The sequence below is a fragment of the Anomaloglossus baeobatrachus genome, chromosome 2, assembly GCF_048569485.1.
Source record: "Anomaloglossus baeobatrachus isolate aAnoBae1 chromosome 2, aAnoBae1.hap1, whole genome shotgun sequence".
Classification (NCBI taxonomy): domain Eukaryota; kingdom Metazoa; phylum Chordata; class Amphibia; order Anura; family Aromobatidae; genus Anomaloglossus; species Anomaloglossus baeobatrachus.
The window spans coordinates 54,365,729-54,391,911 of record NC_134354.1 but is presented as its reverse complement, the minus strand read 5'-3'; the positions used below and the strand labels follow the sequence as shown (position 1 = coordinate 54,391,911).

Here is a 26,183-nt window from a genome sequence, read left to right as displayed (position 1 = left end):
GGAGGACGCCACGCACCCGCCGGCGCCATCTTGCTCTGGGCCACCTGCGGAGGTTCAGAGCCCGGCGCCGTCAGGAACTTTGTGAGGCTCCCCTGGGGTCTCTGGCTCGTCACCGGGGAGGCAGAGGCGGGCGCTACCCCCGGTCTCTTCTTGGGGGCCATCCTGGGTAAGTGGGGACTGCAGGATCTAATAAAATTTGGCTGTGGGCGCAGGAGCTCTGGAATCCAGCGTCCTCACGCTTCCATGTCAGGACACGCCCCCCCATTATATTGTACTTATATTGAAAAAAATGGTGGCTTCATTAGATCTTATTGCAGTGGTGTAACCCTCTAGGAGAAAATATCCTTTTAGCGCGATGTTTCATGGGAAGAGGAAAGTGTTGGGGCACATGGAAACGCCGTATAGGCGCCATGCCTACAACCACAAAACAATAAAACAAAGCACCGGTATATAGTACTCTAGGCCGTCACTTTTACTGATGATTGCACTGATTTGGCCAAGTAGTGGACCTTCACCTGCCCTGCGAGAGTAGATTAAAACTAAATTGTATTAAATCATCTGAGAGAGGCGCAGAAAGTGTGTGTGCCGTCTCCGGGGAGAGGCTTTTATTCACCTGCTCGGCTGTAATGTTCTGCTTTTTAAACTTTAATAACCTTGAGTGCGCACTAAGACATTAAAAGGCTTTTCCTAATGGAGGATCAGAACACAGTGCGTTATTTATTTCTAATGGAAAAGGAGGGGAGGAAACGACAACATCAAATGCTTTAAAAAAGTATCCGACGCCGTATAGATTCACATAACAATGTCTTATTTGTCACCATAAACAGTTATTGATATTTAAAGGGGTTGTCCAGGACTGAGATATTGATGACCTATCCTCACTAATGGTGATCAACAACAGAGCGCTGGGGGTCCTACCCCTGCCTCCCCAATCAGTCAGCTTATATCTTGTGCCACAGCCACAGAGGTAAACACACTGAAATGGCACGTGAGCTCAGTTTCCATTGAAGTGAATGGGCGCTGAGCTGCAGTACCTGAGAATGGCCACTATACTTTGTATGGAGCTGTGCACAGTGTTCTGGCTCCATGCACTGTATACATCTGGCAGCCATGGTAACAGCTGATTGTGGGAGATGCCAAGTGTCGGACCCCCATCAATTTGATATTGATGACCTACCCTAAGAATAGCTCTTGTTTTTTCACAGTTTCATATACGTCTAGAGGACCCCAAAAATGACAGTGAAAGCCACTTGTAGCTCTCACTGGGTGTAAAAATAATGTGCTTGGATGTAGCGTATAAAAAACCCAAAACACCTCTTCAGCATCTCCCGGAAATGGTCTCTTTATGGCTGCCTGTATGTGGGCAGAGAGACAAATTGCCCAATAATTGACTTACATTTTACTCATTACTCGAGTCGAGCCTGTTAGAACGTCCAACCTGCTCAACTTGAGTAAAGAAAAATGATGGGCGAGGACAAAAGTGCTTAAATGCTCGTTACTCGATTCGAGCTAGTCAGACGCACGGATGAGCTCTACGTGAGTAATGAGCATTATGGAAAGTCAATGATTGGCCTGTTTGGGTCCCCACCCACATACAGCCAGTCATAAACATAGCATTTCCGGCAGGAGGGAGTATGGGTTTTTTTCGGGGGGTTTTTTTGGACACAGTACATCCAAGAACGTTGTTTTATCCCCGGGGAGGGCCATTTAGAGACTGTGAATGGTTCCCCCTAGGGTACATGCACACATCATGCAGTGAAGCAAGCCTGTGCTTTATGGTCGCTTCTTCACGGATTAAATCTCTGAGTACCTGAGCACCATAATGATTGATTGAGTACCAAGCACGTTCGCCTGTCACTACTCATCACTGTCCCCATTAGGGCTCACAGTCTAAATTCCCTAGTGATGAGAGAGCACTGTCATGCTTTGGTGCTCAGTACTCTTAACTAGTGATGAGTGAGCACTACCATGCTCGGGTGCTCAGTATTCGTAACTAGTGATGAGCGGGCACTACCATGCTCAGGTGCTCAGTTCTCGTAACTAGTGATGAGTGACCACTACCATGCTCAGGTGCTCGTAACTAGTGATGAGCGGGCACTACCATGCTCGGGTGCTCAGTACTCATAACTAGTGATGAGTGAGCACTACCATGCTCGGGTGCTCAGTTCTCGTAACTAGTGATGAGTGACCACTACCATGCTCAGGTGCTCGTAACTAGTGATGAGCGGGCACTACCATGCTCGGGTGCTCAGTACTCGTAACTAGTGATGAGTGAGCACTACCATGCTCGGGTGCTCAGTTCTCGTAACTAGTGATGAGTGACCACTACCATGCTCAGGTGCTCGTAACTAGTGATGAGCGGGCACTACCATGCTCGGGTGCTCAGTACTCGTAACTAGTGATGAGTGAGCACTACCATGCTCGGTACTCACAACGAGCAGTTGGATGCTCAAATGGGCATGACTCGAGTACCGAGTATATTGGAAGTCAATAGGGAACTAAAGCATTTTTCCAGGAAATCTACCTGAGAAATGCTTGAGTCCCCCATTAGCTTCCATTATACTTAGGCTGTGCCCATACAAGCATCAACTGTTCATTACAGGCACGGAGCACAGTAGTTCTTGCTCATCACTATTCCCTATAAGTATGGAGTTTGGAGTGTGAGAGAAAACCCAAGCAAACACAGGGAGAACATACAAATTCCTTTCAGATGTTGTCCTTAGTAGGATTTGAACCTTTAACCCCATCGTTTCAAGACGGCAGTGCTAACCACTGAGCCACCATGCTACCCATAACACATACTTAACAACTTAACTCCCCATACAGGGCCTGTTACTGCGCCCTGATTGTGCATTTGGATGCCAGAGCTGGAGGAAACGGGAGTGATGCTGTATGACTGCACCTTTTTAGAACTGCCCCCATTAGCTTAGAGAGCAACTGACCTCATGCCACCACTCTCAAAGGCCATGATGATGCTGAGGAAGATGGGAATGGAGGCTGGAATGAAGGTCTGTCCTTTTCAGCTATGAGTTCCGCTTTTGTCTTGGATGCAGTGATAGCCAGAGATTGGTCTGGAGACCATGTGGATGACACCATAAAAAGACTTTTACAAGCTAAGATCAAACTAGTCCTATTCCTGGGATTGTGGTATGAGGTGACACAATGTATGGTAGCCGTATTTGTCTAGTCTTCATTCCAGTTACACTAAGAGCTCAGGGTAACATTGATTTGGTTGTGGAACCAGTGGTGTTGCCATTTCTCCAAAGTATCCTAGGAGCCATTTTTCAAAAAGACAATGTGACGCCCTGGGCAAGCCAGGGGTCACAGGTCACACACCCCACATTCCCTGCAGGAACACCAAGGTCAGAACACAAATCCTTGTTGCCCTCCTCCAGGGGCTGATGTTCACACCAGGGGGTGGGCCAGGCGGTTGGCTCCGCCCACCGAGGAGTTCACAGCCCTGGAGGCGGGAAAACCAGGCAGAGTGAGTTTAGTTTGAGAGTAGAAGGAAGTGACAGTGGAGCTAGTGACAGGAGTGGAAGTGAGAGAAGAAAAGTGACAGTTTGAAAGCCTGAAGTTGGTCCGGGTGTGTGCCCCGGACTGAGACAGCAAGGTTGACAGACGGCGGTGACCGTCTGCAGGAGAGGCTGCTTGGAGGTTGCCGAAAGGACCGTGGACAGGTGGTGGCCCGGCGGTACCGGAGCGCTATACGAAGTGAAGCCAGCACCCTTGGCAGGGACCTTTCGGATCCCGGCAAGGCTAGGAGTCGCCGTGAATTTGCCAAATCCGTCAGTGAAGGGGACCTCTGGGTCTCCCAACAACCAAGTCCCGATTGAAGGCAACAGTCCGACTGTTAGAGAGAGACACCGCCACCGCCAAGGCACCAGTTTCTCAGGGCCAGCGCCTGCGGGCAAGAGAGGGGCTCCTCCGGCTCATATCCAAGCTGGGGAGCGGGTTACCGGTGGGAATCCATCGCTACCAAAGAACCGTACTTAGGTGCAGGGAAGTGACCGTCACCGCTAATTGCAGGGAACATCAGCACCGTAGCCGTCCGAGGGACCCGTCCAACCAGCCGTTTGTTTACCGTGAACTGTGTCATCATCCTTGGGCTGAGTGAGTACCTCCGTGCCGTGCGGCACAGCGCTGCCCCTGCGTCCCTGCACCTCCACAGGCCCCATAACCCGCCTGTCCACCATCCTGACCTCCCCATCATCGGGCCCCGGGATTACCAAAACCCCTACCCACGGAGGGGCAAACCAACATCTAGCTGCTCCATATCACCACTCCCGGGATCCCCAGACAGAGCAGCGGTGGTTCCACACAATCACCACAACCGTGGGTGGCGTCACGGACATTAATCAAATCCCCCACCAACAAATCAATTCCCCTTTCACTCACGGGCGAGGAGCGCCGCTCGAGTCCCCGGGATCCGGCCCATCGCTCGAGCCACCGAGCAGCAGCCGTAGCCGCAGAGCAGCGGCAGCCGGACCCGAGCAGTGGGAGAGCGCAGCGTGCCCTCCTCCGCCCGCGACAACGTGGCATCACGAACAGGATCTTACCGCTCTGCCGTTGGGTAGAGGTGCGCCTTGTTACCGCCGGAGGTGTCCGGCCGGAAAATTTCAGAAGCCGCCATCTTTGGCGCGAAGAGTTCCCGCTCGAGCGTCTTCTCGAGTAGCAGAGGCGCGAAGGCCAAAACCCCGCCCCGATAGAGGAGGGGCCGGAAAGAGGCTAAGGGGGACGAAATGGCGACTGGTCGCATGTAGCCGCGGCTATAGAAGCAGGGACGCCAGGACCCTGCGGCCATTGACTGGTTCCTGGAAGGGGCCGCTGCTAAAGATGCTGAGTCCGACCGACAACACCGTGGTTCCCGCGCCTGGCCCCGCAGCGTGGGTGGAAGTCCGGACCGTCCAGCTAAGCAGCCGTCTGCAGGTCAAGATGCAGCTCCTCATGGAGGAGTGGGAGGCCGACATGGCGGAAGTGGTGGCGGCCATACGGAGACGCGAGGTGGAGGGAGTCTTTGAAGGGAGGGTAAGTGACCCACGCCCCTGTGCCCCTAGTGGGTCGGTCATCGCGGCTGAGGGACCCGGTCCATACCCGCTCACCCTGCTACCTCCCCCGCTACCCGTGTTGGCTGCTGCTGCCCCGCCACTAGGCCCGCTACCACCACCACCGGTAGCGGTACCCTGCCAATCTGCCCCGGCGGACCGACCTGCAGCAGAAGCTCGTGACCACCCTGATCCGCTTCCATGGAAGAAGCCGAAGGCTGAAGCCGTCAGCAAAGATGCACCGGAGGCACGGCAGGGATGCAGCTGCCAGGAGGCAGAGCAGGCCATGTCACAGCGGGGTCCCTCATTACTGAAGGTGCCGGTGGTAGCCGACACGGAGGGACTCTGGCTGGGCCCGTCCCCCGCACACGCTGAACCGGAGCAAACAGAAAGTGCTCCCGGCTGGGAGCGACGGCAACAGCAGCTGCGCAGGGAGATCGATGCCCGAGAGGGGTGTAGAGCGGATGTGCATGCCCGCATGAATATGGAGGAAGATGACCCGCAGCGAGCTACCATCGGGGTCCACAGCGGTGCACCATGTGAAGGTGGCACTAGAGCCCCGCGATTGAGGATTGACTGCTAAGCCGGCGGTCCTCCGCCTAAAAGTTGTCCCCGTTGGGACCACCAGTGTTTAAAGATGAGAATGATAAGTCAATGATAACCGTGAAAAGTCATCTGATTACCTGCTTGATTGAACCGGCCGTTGCCGGCATTGTTGTCCCCGTGGGGACCATCCACAATGTTTTGCATAGGGAACTCTCTATGGATAAGCCCATGAACTTGCAGGGCAACCACAAACGTTAAGTGGCTTGTAAATAAAAATGTTTCCGTTGCAGCACCGTTACCGCCTCCGGAGAGGCAGGTTGGAGGGAGGGCCCGCAGTAGAGCAGGCTGGGGCCCAGCCACCACAGGAACCGGTGGCTACCCTCTGGAGGGGAAGGACAGATCCCGCTCGGGTAACTTGGTTCAGGACTGGGGTCAAGGGGTGCTGCCTGTTCTTAGAGGCAGCATCAGGGCCAGGTTACTTGGGTGGGAGAGAGCGGCAGCCGCAACCGTTTGTTACCGTAACGTTAAAAGAAAAGTGCCTCCTGTTGTGGGATGATGTTAATATGCTTGTATGTGTTACCGTTTTTATCTTTCAGAAAAAAAAAAAGGAAAATAAAACCGGTGTTGGACGGGCAGCCCGAGGACGGTCTGCGTTTTGCTAAGGGGGAATGTGACGCCCTGGGCAAGCCAGGAGTCACAGGTCACAACACCACACACACCCCACATTCCCTGCAGGAACACCAAGGTCAGAACACAAATCCTTGTTGCCCTCCTCCAGGGGCTGATGTTCACACCAGGGGCTGGGCCAGGCGGTTGGCTCTGCCCACCGAGGAGTTCACAGCCCTGGAGGCGGGAAAACCAGGCAGAGTGAGTTTAGTTTGAGAGTAGAAGGAAGTGACAGTGGAGCTAGTGACAGGAGTGGAAGTGAGAGAAGAAAAGTGACAGTTTGAAAGCCTGAAGTTGGTCCGGGTGTGTGCCCCGGACTGAGACAGCAAGGTTGACAGACGGCGGTGACCGTCTGCAGGAGAGGCTGCTTGGAGGTTGCCAAAAGGACCGTGGACGGGTGGTGGCCCGGCGGTACCGGAGCGGTATACGAAGTGAAGCCAGCCCCCTTGGCAGGGGCCTTTCGGATCCCGGCAAGGCTAGGAGTCGCCGTGAATTTGCCAAATCCGTCAGTGAAGGGGACCTCTGGGTCTCCCAACAACCAAGTCCCGATTGAAGGCAACAGTCCGACCGTTAGAGAGAGACACCGCCACCGCCAAGGCACCAGTTTCTCAGGGCCAGCGCCTGCGGGCAAGAGAGGGGCTCCTCCGGCTCATATCCAAGCTGGGGAGCAGGTTACCGGTGGGAATCCATCGCTACCAAAGAACCGTACTTAGGTGCAGGGAAGTGACCGTCACCGCTAACTGCAGGGAACATCAGCACCGTAGCCGTCTGAGGGACCCGTCCAACCAGCCGTTTGTTTACCGTGAACTGTGTCATCATCCTTGGGCTGAGTGAGTACCTCCGTGCCGTGCGGCACAGCGCTGCCCCTGCGTCCCTGCACCTCCACAGGCCCCATAACCCGCCTGACCACCATCCTGACCTCCCCATCATCGGGCCCCGGGATTACCAAAACCCCTACCCACGGAGGGGCAAACCAACATCTAGCTGCTCCATATCACCACTCCCGGGATCCCCAGACAGAGCAGCGGTGGTGTCCACACAATCACCACAACCGTGGGTGGCGTCACGGACAATAAGCTATCCCAAAAACCAAACCCCTTTCACTCACGGGCGAGGAGCGCCGCTCGAGTCCCTGGGATCCGGCCCATCGCTCGAGCCACCGAGCAGCAGCAGGTCGCAGCAGCAGCAGCAGCGGCAGCCGGACCCGAGCAGTGGGAGAGCGCAGCGTCCCCTCCTCCGCCCGCGACAACAACATCAGATCAAATATTGCCCATACTACTGTGAGCAGCTATGATCTAAATGTGCAACCTGCAGCATTTCCAGACTTGTCTCCCATTGAGCACATCTGGGACATCATTGGTCGGCAATTGCAAAGGGAGCTGCCAGCAGTGAATATTGATGATTTGTGTGCTTATAGAAAAGCTCCATAATCTTCAACTTAGAGGTTGTGCAAGACTATAATAGTCTCATGGTTTTTAGCCCTTTGGGTATATGCACATTGTACCGCCCTGGGGCTCGGCCGGCTGCTGAGCCGCTCAGATCCGTGCTCGTCGGTGGGTGGCTCGAGCTCCCCACGGACCCGGGGGTCACGTCACTCTGAAAGGGGGTTGCTGGCGCTACGTGAGGGGTGGTATTTGGTGGAGAGGTCCACGGCCAAGGCCGCGGTTGTTTGGGGATTAAGTTTGTGACGCCACCCACGGGTTGTGGTGAATGGATGGACACCACCACTGCCGTTGACTAGGCTCCCTGGGACGGTGTTGCGCAGCTTGGTGTTGACCCCTCCGTGGGTAGGGGGGATGATGGTCTCGGGGGCTTGAGGGAGGTGCTGAGGTGGGGGAGTGGATGCGTGCTGGCGTGTCGGTGCGGTGCGCGGCACGAAGGCGCTGTTGTTCTTACTATTACAAACACGCTGGAGTCTCTGGTAAATCAAACAAGATGGTGGACGGTGCCCGCAGCCGGCTGCGCTTTTCCCCTTTTCAGGTAGGTGGTTTCCGCCTTTCTCCTGCACCTCACTTTTGTAGAAATGATGACTCCTATGCCTGAGCAATGGTAGTCCGCTCCCCAGCCTGATGTGTGCCGGTAGAGTCCGTATGCGCGCAGACGCTGGCCCGTGGGGTCTCGATGCCTGGGCGGTGGCTTTCTATCCCTATCGTTGGGCTGTTGTCTTCAGTCGGGTCTTAGGTGGGAAAGGGCCTAAAGTCCAGTCCTCAATCAGTTGATTCGACTCGGTCCAGTTGTTTCTGGGCCTCATACTGGGTCTGAGTACCCTTCCTGGTGCTCCGGTTTCCAATCGGTTCCCTGATTCAGTATCGGCGGGCCACTACCCAGTCCCGGTCCCTTACGGTTCCACCGGCTGTAATCCCAGCTCCTGCAGGCGGCCACCACCGTCTGCCTCCTTGCCAAGGTACCAGGGCTACGACCCCGGCACCAGTCAGTGTTAACGCTGCAAGCCTGACACCTCAGGCCTGCTGTACTTGAACTTGACTCTCCACTTCACTGTCCAAAACTCAACTACTGTGTCCTGTCTCAGGCTCTTCGGGCTCCTAGGTGGGCGTGGCCAACCACATGGCCCCGCCCCCTGGCGTGACGATTAAACACTGAGAGAGGTGACAAGGGTTTTGTAGGTTGGCTGCTGTCACCTTATTAAGGGGGGGAGGAAGGTGTTTGTGCAAGGGCCTACCTGTGACAACCTGTCTAGTCCAGGGCGTCACAACATGTCATAGATGTTTTGCAAAAATGTTTGCAACTATAATCCCTTTTGTACTCTGAATGTTTTTGTTTTTGCCATCTGTGCACAGATCTATTCAATCCGTGACTTGACTGCTGTGGAAACCTATAAGGGTCCTATAGTAAAATGCATATAGAATCTCAAACCATCCACTACTGGTGTTATAACTAAGAAATGAGGTATAGTAAGAACACTGCCATACTAATGAATGAGACCTTAAACAAGACGGTGGAGATGAGAGGATTCAAGCCTTTCGCGGCTGATGGCAGACTGATTTCATGCCCTGTGATGCCCACACAATAATGATGTCTTTAGGGATTTCCTCAGAAGTGCTCCAGTGCAGGATGTCTGCTGTCTTGAGATAGGCCGAGCGTGGCTCAGACTTGGCTGCACACACCATCTCCTCTAATAGGATATTTTATTTGAAGTAAAGTTCACTGAATATCAAGAGCAGCGGCCGCGTGATGTCACATGTCCGCACTGTGCAAATCTTGCATTTAACTCTGGAAAGTGTTACTGGCATTAGTAAAACAAAGACGTTCGTCCATTGCATTCGGCAGAAGTAGTGGCTGGATTCTTCAATGGTGATACGGATATAGCAGAGCTGTGAGGTTACTTTACGCATCTCCAGATTTTTGCCGAAACAGTCATGGCAAATTTGGAGCTGTCCCAAGCTGGAAGATGGGCAGTGTTTATACAACCCTTGCCCAAAAGTGGACATTCTCGAGAATGTAGGGGCGATATCATGTAGAACGTGTGATGAGGTGGTCTCTATAGATTACAGTGGTCTTTGGACAAGGAATACGACCAGACACAATTAAAAATCTTAAAACTAGATCTATGTTTCTCAAACTAAAAGAGGCAAAAGACAGGACTATATCACATACACCCGTTCAGAGTTGATTAGGACCCTTGTGCTGCACAACCTCATAGGCCAAAGTGTTCTACCAAATACTGTATACCATAATTTACCTAACCAATGCTTCCCTCTAAAACAATAGCAGAGAAGTTGATCTACGGAAAACTATGTAATCAAATAAGTTCAAGGGACCGACCCAGTCATGCGGTTTCTGGCCATCGAAGATTACAGCAGCTGTCTGTGCAGAATGCTCCCTGACTTTCCATTGTTCCAGCTGTCAGTATTCATTGGCATAGGTAGCTTTCCTGCTGGATTCATCTCTCTCCCTTTTGGACCCAGCAGGAGCTCGTCTTCTACCCAGCTGTTGATTGTCAGTATTCCATTGGTGTTTAAATACCCCTTCCTTCCTTTGGACTGTGCTGGTGATATTTTCAGTTCCTTCAAGCCAAGGTTGCAAGTAGTTGCTTAGCATTCCTCTGTGGTATTATTGCAAAAAGCTCTACTGAACTCCTACCTGAGGCATCTAATGATAATTAGTTCATGCTTTCCCCCCTGTGTGTCCCCCTTGTGTCTTCTATAGTTGTTTAGTGGGCATGACAAAGAACTCATCCCATCTGTTCCCTATTTAGGGCTTAGCATTAGGGATACCTAGGCTCAGGTATCTGGCTCAGCGCATAGATGTAGATCCTATCTAGGGTGGTGAGGGTCCCTAGGAACAAGCAGTAGGTTTGGTCAGGGGTCACCTTCCCTCTCCCTAGACACAGGGTTTCCCTAGCGTTGACATGTGGGGCCTGAGCTCAGCAATTACTGACCGAAACCTGGTCACAGATGAGATTGGCTGGCTGTCTTGTCACCCAATAGCTGAGTGGCAGAGAAAGGGGAAGGTGGACTTGTCACTCAACACGTGGATCAGACATCAGGAGGGAAGGAGGCCCTCCACACGAGTCACAGCAGATGTCTTCTGGGGAACACAACCGTAGTCATCCCCAACAAGGCTTTCTCTCTCACTGGCAGACATTACTAGCACAGGAACATATTTTCTCTGGGACACCAAAACACTGATTTCAAAGCATGGAGGTGGACCTTGCTGCCACATGTCCTCACTCTTTCTGCTCACCAGAAAAACTGCTGTTCACCATGAGGTCCACAATAGAGTTCCCAGATCTACCATAAAGTCTATGCAAGAGACAATAGAGACCTCCTGTGGCCGGATGCCAAGACTACAAGTGTATTCCTCACCATCTCACACTCGAAAGAACTGAGTTATTCCTGGGGTGGACAGGATGTGGGTTTCAATGTCTCCATGCAATCAACAGTAATGTTATTAAGCATTGAATTAATGTTAGTAAGCGTTAGTATACTTTTATTTTTTTGTCAGTTTACATAGGAATGCAGTTAAAGCTACAAGTTTACCATAACCAAAAAGAGACGTTACGACTAATGATTCCGGTCTAAAGACAGAGGAGTCACCTGAAGCTGCTGGGCCTCAGTGTAATTCATAACAATGATTGATTTGTAGTCCACTACGTAACAATATCCAGGTGAGCCTTCAACCTTCACGTCGGTCATGTCTATGCTGTTGCTTCAAGAGTTAAACAAGTTTTCATACAGCGCATTACTCCCCCCTCCCCAGGTCCAGTGCTGAGTCTCTTCCGCTGTGTGTGTTATTTTGTGCAGCGCTGACGCCACGAAGACAGCTCTGCAACCAATAACTGAGCTCAGCGGCTCTGCTCCAATTGACGGTACGACCCGCTCAGAACCGTTGAGTGCAATGATTGACTGCAATGCTGTTGACGTGACATCATTCCTACCGGCTGATCTCTTTGGTCTCCTGTTCGCACAGACTTTATATAATTCTGTCTTCCGTGTGTTGGCAAAAGGCGAGCATTACATGGAAGGACTTCTGTTTTATCAGCAGAGTGCAGATGGAATTACATGACACAATAATGGAGTCAGAGACAAGAGGGACAATGAGAAGAAGAGAGGTTTCACATCTGCACATCACTGCTGGTGGAGTATTCCTGTCCTGCTTGGCCCACTCTCTGAGATATATATGTGGAATGTGTGCCACAGTGTATATGTGTGTGCATGTATGTATGTGTGTATGTGTGTGTATGTTTTTTTTAATATATGTATATAATGTATTCTCTATTAGAGATGACCAAGTATACTTCATGTACTTGGTCCTCACCACTGATGGACACAGACAGGATCATCACAGTGCACAATTCCATCTGCTTTGGAGGTGAAACTGGGCCCCATTACCTCTAGGGCCCCTGTGTGGTTGCACAGATTGCACCAATACCATGTCCAGCCCTGATCCTCACAGTCCCAGCAAAAAAGTAGAAAGAAATGGCACCGTAAAATGTAATCCTATCAATGCAAATAATAACTTACGTTAAACTACAATAAAATAAGAAAAATGGAGAGAAAACTTACGAAAGTACATTTCCGATGTAGGCATAGTAGGAGCAGCAGTAAGGAGGAGTCCCATCACAGCAATAGGATTTGCAGTCTATTCCACAGTGCGCAAGGCAGGATTCTAGATGAGGAGACAGACACAGGCCGGATTAGGGAAACAAGCTCTGTAGTGGACATTTTCAACAGAGTTTTGTTAATTCTAAATTTATTTTCATGTTCTGTTCCAAATTAAAGGGGTTGTCCAGTAAAAATAAGTTGTCACCTATCTGTTGGATAGGTGATGACTTAAGCGGGCTTTACACGCTACGATATTGCTAGCATTTGCTAGCGATATCGTACGCAAATCACCCGCCCCCGTCGTGCATGCGATTTCGTGTGATCGCTGCCGCAGTGAACATTATCGCTACGGCAGCGTCACACGCTCTTACCTGGTCGGCGTCGCTGTGACTGCCGAACAATCCTTCCCTCAAGGGGGAGGGACGTTCGGCATCACAGCGGCGTCACCGTGACGTCACTAAACGGCCGGCCAATCAAAGCGGAGGGGCGGAGATGAGCGGGACGTACCATCCCGCCCACCTCCTTCCTTCCGCATTGCGGCCGGGGTCAGGTAAGGAGACGTTCCTCGCTCCTGCGGTGTCACAGCGATGTGTGCTGCCGCAGGAGAGACGAACCACATCGATAATCAACCATTACCGATTTTTGGTTTTGGGACGACCTCTCCATGGTGAACGATTTTCACCATTTTTGAGGTCGTTTAAGGTTGTTGGTAAGTGTTACACGCTGTGATATCGTTAATGACGCCGGATGTGCGTCACTAACAACATGACCCCGACGATAAAACATTAATGATATCGTAGCGTGTAGAGCCCCTTTAGTGGTTGGTGGCACCTGCAATGATCTGCAGAATTGGGAATTTTTATTACCAATGGGGAACTTTTACCTTCCTTACAGAATGGACATTCATTATTGGTGGAACTGCTGGAAAAACGGAGTACAGTGCTCGGCCGGAACACAGAGAATGATCAAAACAGTGTTCGAGCATGTGCACACCCGCTCCATTCTTATTGATATAAATGTTCCCTGTTCTGTTGATCAGTGCAGGTCTACCGATCGGAACCCAACTGATCAATATGTTATCACTAGAGATGAGTGGACCCGTGGGTGTTCGGGTTTGCGGGGTTTAGCCGTACGTTTGATAAAAGTTCACGGACGTGACTGAACTTGTTCTTGGACCCCGAACACTATATAAGTCAACGGGGACCAGAACTAACAGGCCCGACTTGAGTAACTAGTATGATGGAAGTCAATGATTGGGCATTTCGACTCTCTTCCCAGATACAGCCATAAACAGAGCAGGGCAGGGTTTTGTTGTTTTTACCTGTAGTGAGAATCATTCAGAGACTGCAAGCGTCTCTCACTGGGCCGAGCACCAAGCGTACCTATGCACCCCGATGCTAGATCGAGTGACTAGCATACAAACAACAATCGAACTCGGACCCAGACTTTTTTTAAAAGATCTAGTTTGGGTTCGAGTCCCGGTCACCCAGAGCTCGGTACGAACTCCTACCTTAACAGTTCGGGTTCGCTCATCCCTAGTTATCACATATCCCCGTGGATAGATGATAACTTGTTTTCACAGGACTACCCCTTTAATTATATTTCTTGGACATCTTACTCTTATTACCAACATTAGCCAAATCTATTCCTTCAGATTGTATTTGACTCGCCCACCCCAGGGCTATGGGAAACCCGGTGCCGGGCCAGACTAGTCCGGTGGTAGTCAGTGGTGGCTGGGCCCGGCTCCGTGGCCCTGGTGGGTGTCAGTAAAATATGCGGCTTGATTTAAAGTTTGTGTTCGTGACGCCACCTGTGGTATGCGGCTATGAAGCCGCCGCTGCTGTGTAAGGCCTCCGGGGTGATGATGTGGCAGCAATGATGGTACTGCTCCCCACAGGTGGAGCAATGCCCGGGGCGCTGTTGGTGCTCGTAAGAGTCTATGGTGTAGTGGAAGTCTGGATAGCAGAAATAACGGAGACCACTCCAAGGGTGCAGTTCAAGTTCTTTACTCACAATTCTTGTCTGGGCCCAAGGGCCCTTGGACTGCTGGGACCACGGTCAGGGACCTCCGCCGTTTCTGGGTGATTCTTGGAGCAAAACCCGGTGCCCTTCTCTTAAGTGTCTCTTCCTTCTGCTGTCTTCCTAAGCCTTGCCTTACATAGGGTAAACCTGGCTTGGCCTCCACTACAGCCTCCAGGCTGGGGGGTCACCTGTCGGCTGATTACCCCTTTTCCAGAGGGCTGCTGTGGGCTGTGGCCCGGGGAGTCTACAACGTTCCCTGGGCCTCGGTTTTTACTGTTTGGAGATGATTTTGCACTCCTCCGGTTTCTAGGGACCGTCCCCTGTTGCAGCTTGATCCCTCCACCGATGTTCTTGTGGAACAGGCCACCGCAGCTCTACAACTACCCTGGACACCTCTAGGACTGCCCATGGCCCTGGGACCCCTTCTGTTCTCTGCTTGGTGTCACCTGGACCCTCTGAGTCCCAGGATCTTCACCAGGAAGCGTCTCTTTCTTTCCTTTCAGCTCCTGACTGACTTGGAGCTTTCTTTCCTTTCTCTTCTCCTCCTTGCCTGCCTCCAGCAGGCCTCCTCCTCCTTCCCCACTCTCTCTCGACTCTCACTTCAACTCCTTCTCTCTTCAACTGACTCCACTAGACCTTCCTCTCTGTGTCTGCACTCTTGTGGCTCCTCCCACCTCCCCAGTTGCTCTGTTCTACCCTATAGGAGCAGGGATGGGTCTTACGGCCCCCCCCCCAGCATGCAGCATGGGAGGGTTTTCTGCCACTATCCCTGGTCCCAGTGTGTTCCTAGCAATGGGTGTAGTGTGGATTTACCAGGGGACCGGTGTTCACTCCTTTCCTCACCCAGAATGGGCATCACACCGCTGGATGGGGTGCAATGACCTGTGGCGACGGAAGCCTCAGGGGCGCCACACTCCCCCACAGCGAATCCCAGCACGTCCTCGGGCTGAAAAACAAAAACATGTGGAAGAACTGCAAAACATTTTTGTTATAAATAACAGTAAAACAGTAAAACATTTCTTCCCTTTATGGGAGGCACTTGTAATAGAACGTTGCAAACTTTCTTATGAAGAAACTCTATAGGTGCACTTTCAGTCTATTGCACAGTTTGGGCACATCCCCCATAATTCTGGTAGGGGGCACAACGGGTGCAACTAATTACATTTTTGGCTACAGCAATTCCAGTAGCCTGGCAGTTCGTTTCTTTTCAAACAACAAAGGGCAATTACACAACCAGCCACTAAGTCCAGTGGCCTGGTTATACAGGACACATAATACACTTCACATTCACCGGGGACCACATTCCAGTTCCATGGCCCGGTAACACATACACATGGGGGGGGGTGACATCTTCAAAAAGTACATGGGGCAGTAAGGCAGGGAAGGGTGTCATCTTCGAAAAGAACATTAGGGCAGCACAAAAGGGACATCTTCACAAAGAATGAGGGGCAGACAGGGGCTATATACAGTTCAGCTGCTTCTTACTTCTTTACATCTAGGGATTCTTCTCTGGCTCCCCACCTGGCAGCAGGTAGACAGCGGTCAGCACAGTCTGCGTCTGCTGGTCTTGGCGGGCCGCGCCTGGCATCGCTGCTGCGGTGTGGATGGGCGTCGCTCCGGCGGCGAAATCTTGGCGGGCCGCACCTGGCATGGCTGCGGCCTGGATCGGCGTCGCCGTGCCGGGCGTCTCTCCAGGGACCTCGGGCATGGCAGCGGGGGTTGGGGCACTCGCGCCAGCAGGGGCAGCATGGGACTCACCCAGATCTAGGCCAGAGATGTTCTGCAGCAGGATCGCCATCGCTGGTGTGGGCTCCGGATGGTCGTGGGCGGCACCTCCACACAGGCCTCGCTGCACTGACATCTGCAGACTCCTCATGGCCAGCACCATCTCCTTCCCCCACACGGCTGTCTCCCGTCCGCTCTGCTTCTTCATCCCGTCAGCCATCCTTCCGACCTCAGCCTCCAGCTCAGCGGCGGTCACAGGCCTGATCCAGGTAAGCTCCCCCTGGCCTCCGCTTGCAGGAGCCATCTTCTCTCTTCCTCTAGGCAGCATTCTTGCTCTTGTCTGGTCTGGCATTTAGACTCTTTCTGCCAGCCGGCCAGCTTTTCTAGTCGCCATATCTTCTTCTTCCGCCTTCCATGGCGGGCACCGCTTCGCGCTCTTTTTGCCAAGACCAAGGGGGCGGGGCTTCTCTTCGCGCCCTTTCTTCTGGCACGCCCCCCTTCTTCCCGCTCTCTGTAGCGCTAATGGCGGCAGTTTTCACGGTAAAACACAGGCTATTTCACGATTCTTCAGGCGCACAGTACCCGGTGTAACTGGGCACGAAATCCTGTTCGTGACGCCAAAGTTTGACTCGCCCATCCCAGGGCTATGGGACACCCGGTGCCGGGCCGGACTAGTCCGGTGGTAGTCAGTGGTGGCTGGGCCCGGCTCCGTGGCCCTGGTGGATGTCAGTAAAATATGCGGCTTGATTTAAAGTTTGTGTTCGTGACGCCACCTGTGGTATGCGGCTATGAAGCCGCCGCTGCTGTGTAAGGCCTCCGGGGTGATGATGTGGCAGCAATGGTGGTACTGCTCCCCACAGGTGGAGCAATGCCCGGGGCGCTGTTGGTGCTCGTAAGAGTCTATGGTGTAGTGGAAGTCTGGATAGCAGAAATAACGGAGACCACTCCAAGGGTGCAGTTCAAGTTCTTTACTCACAATTCTTGTCTGGGCCCAAGGGCCCTTGGACTGCTGGGACCACGGTCAGGGACCTCCGCCGTTTCTGGGTGATTCTTGGAGCAAAACCCGGTGCCCTTCTCTTAAGTGTCTCTTCCTTCTGCTGTCTTCCTAAGCCTTGCCTTATATAGGGTAAACCTGGCTTGGCCTCCACTACAGCCTCCAGGCTGGGGGGTCACCTGTCGGCTGATTACCCCTTTTCCAGAGGGCTGCTGTGGGCTGTGGCCCGGGGAGTCTACAACGTTCCCTGGGCCTCGGTTTTTACTGTTTGGAGATGATTTTGCACTCCTCCGGTTTCTAGGGACCGTCCCCTGTTGCAGCTTGATCCCTCCACCGATGTTCTTGTGGAACAGGCCACCGCAGCTCTACAACTACCCTGGGCACCTCTAGGACTGCCCATGGCCCTGGGACCCCTTCTGTTCTCTGCTTGGTGTCACCTGGACCCTCTGAGTCCCAGGATCTTCACCAGGAAGCGTCTCTTTCTTTCCTTTCAGCTCCTGACTGACTTGGAGCTTTCTTTCCTTTCTCTTCTCCTCCTTGCCTGCCTCCAGCAGGCCTCCTCCTCCTTCCCCACTCTCTCTCGACTCTCACTTCAACTCCTTCTCTCTTCAACTGACTCCACTAGACCTTCCTCTCTGTGTCTGCACTCTTGTGGCTCCTCCCACCTCCCCAGTTGCTCTGTTCTACCCTATAGGAGCAGGGATGGGTCTTACAGCCCCCCCCCCAGCATGCAGCATGGGAGGGTTTTCTGCCACTATCCCTGGTCCCAGTGTGTTCCTAGCAATGGGTGTAGTGTGGATTTACCAGGGGACCGGTGTTCACTCCTTTCCTCACCCAGAATGGGCATCACACCGCTGGATGGGGTGCAATGACCTGTGGCGACGGAAGCCTCAGGGGCGCCACATATTCACTTCCAGGGTCAGCTTATAGATATGGTATAAAAACATAACTGTTTCACAGTGGCCTCCACCACCTTGGTGCTTATCTTCTCTAATTGTTTAAGTCAACTATGTATTAAATGACACTGCTAACGGAGAGGGAGCCTCAACCAAATTTAGACTTTACAAATTTTGATCCGATCCTCATCTGCTCCCATTTACTTTCAAAAGAACCCATATTCTTCATGAGCAGCAACTTTTATACAAGGAACGGTATTTGGCACCCATATTGCTTGAAGGTTAGATCTTGGATCCAAATTTTATGGTGGGGGAATACCTTCTTATTTCATGAGGGGTTCATTTTTTTTTAATTAAAATTAACAAAAAATAAGGTCAATGTCCATTTGGGAGGAAAAAATGGACTCTGGGTTAGGCAAAAACAGAAGACACAAAGCATCAAACATGCTGTATTTTATGGTGCTAATTGTACCGCCCCGCGGCCTCGGCTGCGACCGCCAAGCCGCTCGGGTCCGGGCTCGTGTGTCGGTGGCTCGAGCGCCTCCGGACCCAGGGGTCACGTCGCTCTGTAAGGGTGTAGTGGCGGTGCACGCAGGGGTGGTGGGGTAGTTGTGTTGTGAAGTTCGTGACGCCACCCACGGGTTGTGGTGATAGCGGACACCACCGCTGCGGTGAAGGTACGGGGACTCCCGGGAGCGGTGTAGGGGCGCACATAGGTGTTGACCCCTCCGTGGGTAGGGGATGTTAGTCCCGGGGCCCGCTTGGTGAGGGGCCGGGGTGCAGGGCGCAAGGTGGCGGTGCAGCGCGGCGCGGTGCCCGGGGGCACTGGTGTACTCACTCTGATACAAGACACTGGAGGCGCTGGTAAACCAAACGGGGTGACGAACGGGGCCCGCAGCCGGCTGCAGTTTCTCCAGATAGGTTGGTAATGACCGCCTTTCTCTTGCACCTGTATGTGATCTTGGCTACTGTGCCTGGGCACTGGTAGCCCGCTCCCCAGCGTATATGTGTCGTAGCAGCCCGTTTGCCCGCAGATGCTGGCCCCTTGGATCTCTGGCCTCTGGCGGTGGCTCCTATCCGGACGGGTTGGGCTGTTGCCTTCAATCGGGACTTAGGTGAGAATGAACCCCTGAGGTCCAGACCGCAATCAGTTGATTTGACTATGGTGGTGGCTTATAGCCTAGTTCGGGGTCTGAGTACCCTGCCTGGTGCTCCAGTATCCAATTGGCTCCCCGGTTCGGTTCCGGCGGGCCACTATCCTGTCCCGGTCCCTTACGGTTCCACCGGTCGTATTCCCGGTCTCCTGCAGGCGGCCACTACCGTCTGCCTGCCTGACTGATCTGGGGTCCTAGGATCCAACCCAGGCCCCAAGCAGAACTGTGCTCCTCTCTCTTTTTCTTTCTTTCTACTCTCCCTTCTGTTTTTCCTGCCTCAGGCCAGCAAACTCCTCGGAGGGCGTGTCTATCCACCTGACTCCGCCCACCTGGTGTGCCTGTCTGACTCTGAGGGAGGCAATCAGGTCTTTTGGTTGACTGGTGGTACTTTACTAGGGTGGGGGTGTATGTGGTGTGTGTGTAATGACCTGTGACCCCCAGGGTGTCCAGGGCGTCACACTAATCTCAATCCTATGTGGGATGTATAGTAAAAATAACAACCCAAAAAACAAAAAGCTAATTAGGACTACATGTTCAAGGAAGGGGGTCACATTATTGATTATGACCCTGCGTGGACCAAGGAAGAGTCCCTTTAGGACAATGTGCTGGAGGACAAGGCATGTCCATGTTTTGTACATAAATATCAATGGTAGAGATGAGCAAACCTGTAAAGTTCGGAGTTGATACCAAACTTTGGTTGTTTGGGTCTTGGACTCGAACACGGACTTAAAAAAAAAAGTCTGTGTTCAAGTTCGGGTACTGTTCGTATGCTAATAAAGTTTGATGAAAGGCCATAGCGCAGCCAATCAACAATCTTTTTTGCATGCAGAAGTTGCCTTTATGCTATCGTGAACAATTAAGATAAAAATAAAAAAATGACATGGGCTCCCACCTATTTTTGATAACCAGAGTAAATAAAACAGACAGCTACGGTCTGCAATCCTCAGCTGTCAGCTTTAATTGGCTGGTTATCAAAAATAGAGGGGATCCCATGATGTTTTTTAAATTATTTTTGTAAAGAAATAAAAAAACAACGGCTCGGGGGTTTCCCCTATTTTTGATAACCAGCCAATGTAAAGCAGAAAAGTGAGAGCTGGTAATTGTTATTGGACCCTCAGCCAAAAAAAGCAGCGCACAGCTGCCCCAGAAGTAGCGCAACCATTAGATGCATCAACTCAGATCTTTGCGATTGCTCTAGTGCGATGGCAGTCGAGGTAATATTTTTGAGGTTGATGTCAGCAGTGAATTAACAGCTGACATCAAGCTCAAGGGGTTAGTAATGTATATGCATCTATAAGACACCCCCATTACTAACCAGTGTAGAGAAACACAAACACAGGGAAAAAAGTTTATTTGATCAAAGATGCCCCCATACTCCACTCCCTCATTTACCAATTTATTACTTCAAAATAAATCCTGGAAGTTCCGAAGTAATCTAAAGAGTAATGTTCCAAGACGCTGGATATCAAAAATAGGTGGGAGCCCATGTAATTTTTTTGTTAAATTTATTCCCTATCCACATTTATTTGCAGGGCATTTACCCCCATTTTGCTTCCTTCTGCTGCCCCTAGCCCTACTACGACCATTTTACTGCACAGAAGTTCAGGATTCCATTGCCTTATATGGGGTTCGCGGTCAATTCCGTTTCCTGAACCGAAGTTTTAACTACAGTTTGTCTAATCTCTAATCCATGGTAATACTTTTTTCCAAGACAGGTGTACTGAACACTGGCTGCAGGGTTCCTCAACATTGTTGGAGTTTCTAGGAGTTGTAAACCTTCTAATTAGATTATCACCATAGTGGACAATTCCTTCAAACAATAAGAATTATTTATGAACATATTGTGCCAGAGAAAAGTGTTTCAGACTTTCTTATTTATGTATAACCTCCAAACATGTACTATTAGTATCACTCTGCAAATTTTAACTGATACAAATATATAAAAAATATATACTGTATATACGGTATACCTGAAAAAGAAGATTTCCACTCTAGCGAGCAGAGCTAATCTAATGTATTGTGCACTGTAATGCTGTTCTCTCCTCCAGTAATTCCATTCAGGACTGATTTCCACAATTTGTTTTCTCAGAACAGCTAGAAAAGCAAATTGTCCTATCATTCAGGAAAGAAATAGGATTATGAAGAGAGAAATTATTTTGTTTGTCTCGGAAACAGAACATAGATTCTTATATGTGCCGAGATATGATGACCCCCCACAGGTGTAAATCATGTGACTCACTTGAACTTGAGTTACCTGGATCAATAATGATAGTTTTAGACAATATTGGACTTGAGTTTCTTGGATCCATCAGATATGAATCTGAGGCCTAATGTTAGACTTTTCAGCAGTCTCATTATCATCACAGACAGGATTACACTGATTAAACAAAATGCACCAGTCACAATTGGTGATGTCACAGCTCATCTCTTTCCCTGACCTTTGGCCAGATCACAACACTTTTAAAAATTCTCTTAAAATACCACTCCAGCATTTTTTTCACTGCTCAAGTGGTGCATTTAATATAAGTTCCCTGATTCTACTCTTATACTCACCTGCTGCCATCTTCACCTGATGCCCCAAACAGTCTCTGGTAGATTATGACCTGTTGACAGCTCCAGTGTTTCATTGAGAGAGTGTTATGCAAGAACTTAACTTAAAGAAGGGTAAAGAGGGAAATAAAATGTATAACACAACAGCCTCGACTATTCCCTACTGATGAGACAATCCCTAGCTCCACAACTAAAAACCACAACTCCAACCTGGCTCCCTGAAAGGCCATCGTGGTGTTTCTCAATCCTCCTGAGGAACCAGATGGGATGCCGCCATGCACAACTAATCAAGAGAGAGAACGTTTCCAGAGGTAGACGGGGACCCAAGGTTCGGAAACTTAAGGCACGTGCACAAAGGGGAAAAAAGTACAAATTAAAGCAAAGGAAGCTTCCCACCAACCTCTAACTCCTGCCTGGAACCATGAACTCAGACTGGCTGTCACGGACAAGCCACTCACAAAGCAGGACCCCGAAACACTTTAACCCCTATACAGGGATTTGGAATTACTGCAGGGCCCCGGAGATCACTATTTATGGAAGGCTGCAGTCCAGAGAAGAGTAGTAATCAGGCAGGGTCAAACCAGAAGATGCAGAACAGGGACAAAATCGTAAGACAAGGACGTAGTCAGAAAACCAGGCAGAGGTCAAATTCGGATCTGGCAGCGAGGCACAAAAACGGCAGGCAGAAGGGTAATCAGTGAACAAGGCAGAGGTCAAAACACAGGGATCACTATTCAGAACAGAGCGGGAACCAGAAAGCAGGAATACAAAACTATCTCTGGCAGTGACCAGCAGACAGGAGGGGGAATTAGAAGGGTGTGGTGTCTTCCTATTGGCTGTAGCTGAATGGTGGTAATGTCAGCTGGAAGACACATGCCTCCTACAGCCAGCCAGTGGTACTGCAGGTCCCATGGAAACCCAGCTTAGTGGATGAGCGAAGCCTGTGCCCACCAGAGTCACTGGCATAGACTCCTCTCCCATCACCAGCACAGTCCACGGCGGAAACACGGCATCGCCTGGTGATCGAAGCAGCAGTTGCAAGAGCGGACTCTGGTGGGGACGTGACAGAACCTAACTGAGGGCCAAGGAAATGTGTTGGGAAGGTAAATGAGCAAACACAGAGCTGTAACACAACTAGTCTCTGCCTGGTATACAAAATCCCTTAGTTGCAGGGCTGGAACTCCTTAGCTGAAATATAACTAGAATAATAGGGACTGCTGCAAGGTGAGTATAAAAAGCCCCACCCAAACTGTGACAGGATAGAAGCAAAGTAGGAATGTGAGAAACACCTGACTAGCAGTAAAGCAAGGGAAGAAAAGCAAAGAAAAGAGAATCATCAGTAGTTGGACAGAGACTAAACAGGCTATGGCTCAGCAGGGAAGGAAACTGACCAGACAGCAAGATGTAACCATATCAAGCCCCGAAACCAATAACTGTAGTGGTCAGCTCGGATGTATAGGTTTTGAAATGCAAGAAAATAAAGTTTATAAAATCGGCAGCTTTTTGAGTGACAGTAGCTGAGGATCAGCTAATAGCTGGGGGTATTCATAGTTAATCCTTCCTCCTGTTAGAATTAGCATAAGTATTATGCAATAAATTAAATTTTTTACCTGCAGGACCTGTGCTGAGGTAATACCCATGTGACCAGAAGGGGTGGGGTTTCAGCCAACACAAAAATGTTGCTTCCCAGTATCAGCTTTGTTGGCTTTGCTTGTTAGCCTGTTACCTTTCCTTGGCATTGTCTTTACTGATTGGCCCCTGTAATATAGAACTAGTCGGGTCTCACTCACCCGTATGGCTAACGGAGTGAGCTTGCTCTCAGGGTTCACGCTTGAGATTTTCTGGACCATGTATTGGAAAGTCCTATCCCCTCGTTGCGCTAGTACCGCCCCTTCTCGTCACATGGGTATGACCTCAGCACAGGTCCTGCAAGTCAAAAATTAAATCAATTGTATAATACTAATACTAATCTATTACTTGCTGATTCTAACAGGGGGAGGGGATGACTATGAATACCCCCCCCCCCGCTATTATCTGATCCTCAGCTGTTGTCACTCAAGCAGATGATGATTTTATAAACTTTACTTTCTTGAGTCTGGGTGGAGAGATATTGAGATGACAATTGTTGATGCCTTAGTATTTTAGCTCCAGTTATGATTCTCTAAAACTCTGGTGGACCTATTTGACTATGGCCAAAGCCCATGAATTTCCTAGTAGAAGAAAACAAATGTACAGAAGCATGTGTGTACTTGTATGTACCTAGGAAGCAGTATCACTTTTGCTTTCTCTTGCTCCATTTTATAAAGCATTATTTCCAGCATTGTGCATACACCTGGCACATAACAAGTAGCATGTCGCAGCTGTTATAGTGACTTCATCCGAGACCATCTCCCAGAGGAACAAAAGTGATAGCAACGTCTCACCTACTCTGCAAGTCCTTGGAGGGTTCCCAGGTGTAGAGAGCTGCTTATCCAGCTCTGTGCTCCTCTAACCATATAACTACAGACATGATGAGGTCATTAATTAAGATAGTTGCCAACAGTCTAAAGGACCAAGAAGACAGCGATAGCTGTAAGATCTGAGAGTATAATGAATGCTGCACAAGCAAATGATTGGGTTAAGGTCAGATTCCTGCCAATAATGAGCGCTGATTGATGATGGAAGTTGAGTTCCACGTTCTTAGGCCCCCTTCACACTTGCATATAAAACTTGAATTTCCACTCCCATTCTTTGCCAGTCAAAGTATGAAACAAGCCAACAATCCTCATTTACATTACCCAACTTTTCAGAAAATGAATGCAAATTTTGGCACTTGCCAAAACAATTTCCTACACGATGAATGAGCATTTTTGGATATGGATCAGTTCCTCATCCCATTTACATTACATTATTATTGTGAAAGTTGAGTCGTTAAAGAGGTTGTCCACTATTTGGACAACACCGTCTCAATCCTTATGGTTACCACCATTAAAATAATAACACCTGTACTCACCCTCAGTGCCACTGCTGTTCCAACGGTGTTGGCTCTGACTCATACATGAATCACGTGATATTGTTGTCATTTGATCCCTTGGGCCCATCAGTGCTGGCTTCATTCTCCTTTTTTTTAGAGAAGAGCTGGAGCGGGGGTGCAGCCATAGCTGAAGAACGGACATGACAGGGGTTTGTAAGAACAGGCACATATAAGGTTAATAGGGAGTTTAAGCAGGAAAGGGTTAACAGGGGTTTTGGCGCGATTGCTCTGCAAGATATGGAAGGAGTTATAGGAATTCAAATGTTCACATGGTTAGTGCCTGCTATGGGATTGGTGGGAAATTTGTAGGAAGGTGTGTGGAAAAGAAGAAGGATTACGTTGACAAGAAGAGGAAGAGCCGTTGGGACATCCGGTCACGTGGACCCAAGACCAGTGAACTACCTGCCCACCCACCCTTATTTAATGTTGTTAAAGGAATGTTAATTAAAAAAAAAAAACAACTAAAATTGAAACTTTAAAATATGGCAGTAAGGTGGTGGTTTTGATCGGAGGTATGCTGACCCTTCATACTTGGCTACGGTTAAGTTCTGACTGGAACGGTTCTCGAGAACAGGTTAAAACTTGGAGGGGACAACACTGTGACATTTCTAAGCCCCGAGCTGTGCGACTAGGGATGGTTTTCTGGTGCTATTCAGTAGTTCAGGCCATCCAGGGGTCTCCTCAGAGCAAAGGTTATGGTTATGATGCTTATCAGTTTGAGTCTGTTCTTAATTATAATAATAAAGGCTGCTGTGGCCGTATATCTCCATCATCACTCAGCATTTGTATGGTTATTGTGCATAGGGACACTTTACAATACCCTAGTTAAGACAAATCAAACATCTATAGGAAGTGAGAGATCAGCCGCAGCTCTCACTTCCTCGAGATGTCAATTACGTCTGAAGAAGGGTAGAGTAAAGTCAGTGCTGATTGGCGCCACTGAACGTCACTTGAGCCTCAGGAGAGCCAGTAGCAACACAGCTCTAACATGGCCGACACCGCAGGGGGAAAATATAAGGATTGAAAACAGGTTGTTTGAGTAGTAGACAACTATCACAAGTTTTTCCCATCCTTGTGGTGTTTGTGACAGCTCTGGGTTCTGAGCTCCACATTATCTAGTGAGGCTTATAATACATTAAATGTATTTGCTTTCTGTTGGTGTAGCAAGGGTAAATGTCAGTTTCCCTGCTATCAGCTTCTGGTTGATTTATCCCACGTGTAGCCGCTTTGTGACCACTCCCATCACCTTTGAATAGTCACAGGATCCATCACTTGTCACTGGAAATAGAATCTCATCATTCTGTTTTGTCTACGTTGGAGGGAGGAATAATCTAGGAGCTGTTTGAACATTTGCTGGGGTAGTTCTGCTGTTTTACCTGCGGCCTGGGTGACTAGCTTCAGCCATGTTGTTTTGTTATATCCTTTTGTTTTTTTCCCCTGTCTGTCTACCTACCCTTGTGTGTTATTATTTCAATGGTGAAAATAGTGCTCTTGCTGGCCATCTCAC

The 26,183-nt window shown here is 50.2% G+C and overlaps 1 protein-coding gene and 1 long non-coding RNA gene across 2 annotated transcripts in view; one reads left to right on the top strand and one right to left on the bottom strand.

The window, feature by feature from the left end:
• Window positions 1-26,183, top strand: part of LOC142282816 (uncharacterized) — a 362,565-nt gene that overhangs the window by 177,251 nt on the left and 159,131 nt on the right. The window lies entirely within an intron of this gene.
• The window catches only part of CYYR1 (cysteine and tyrosine rich 1), a 160,652-nt gene that overhangs the window by 69,980 nt on the left and 64,489 nt on the right, over window positions 1-26,183 (bottom strand). Inside the window, exon 2 of the mRNA XM_075333046.1 lies at window positions 12,284-12,386. Within this exon, the coding sequence (XP_075189161.1) occupies window positions 12,284-12,386 (103 nt within the window). The remainder of the gene's footprint in view (window positions 1-12,283; window positions 12,387-26,183) is intronic.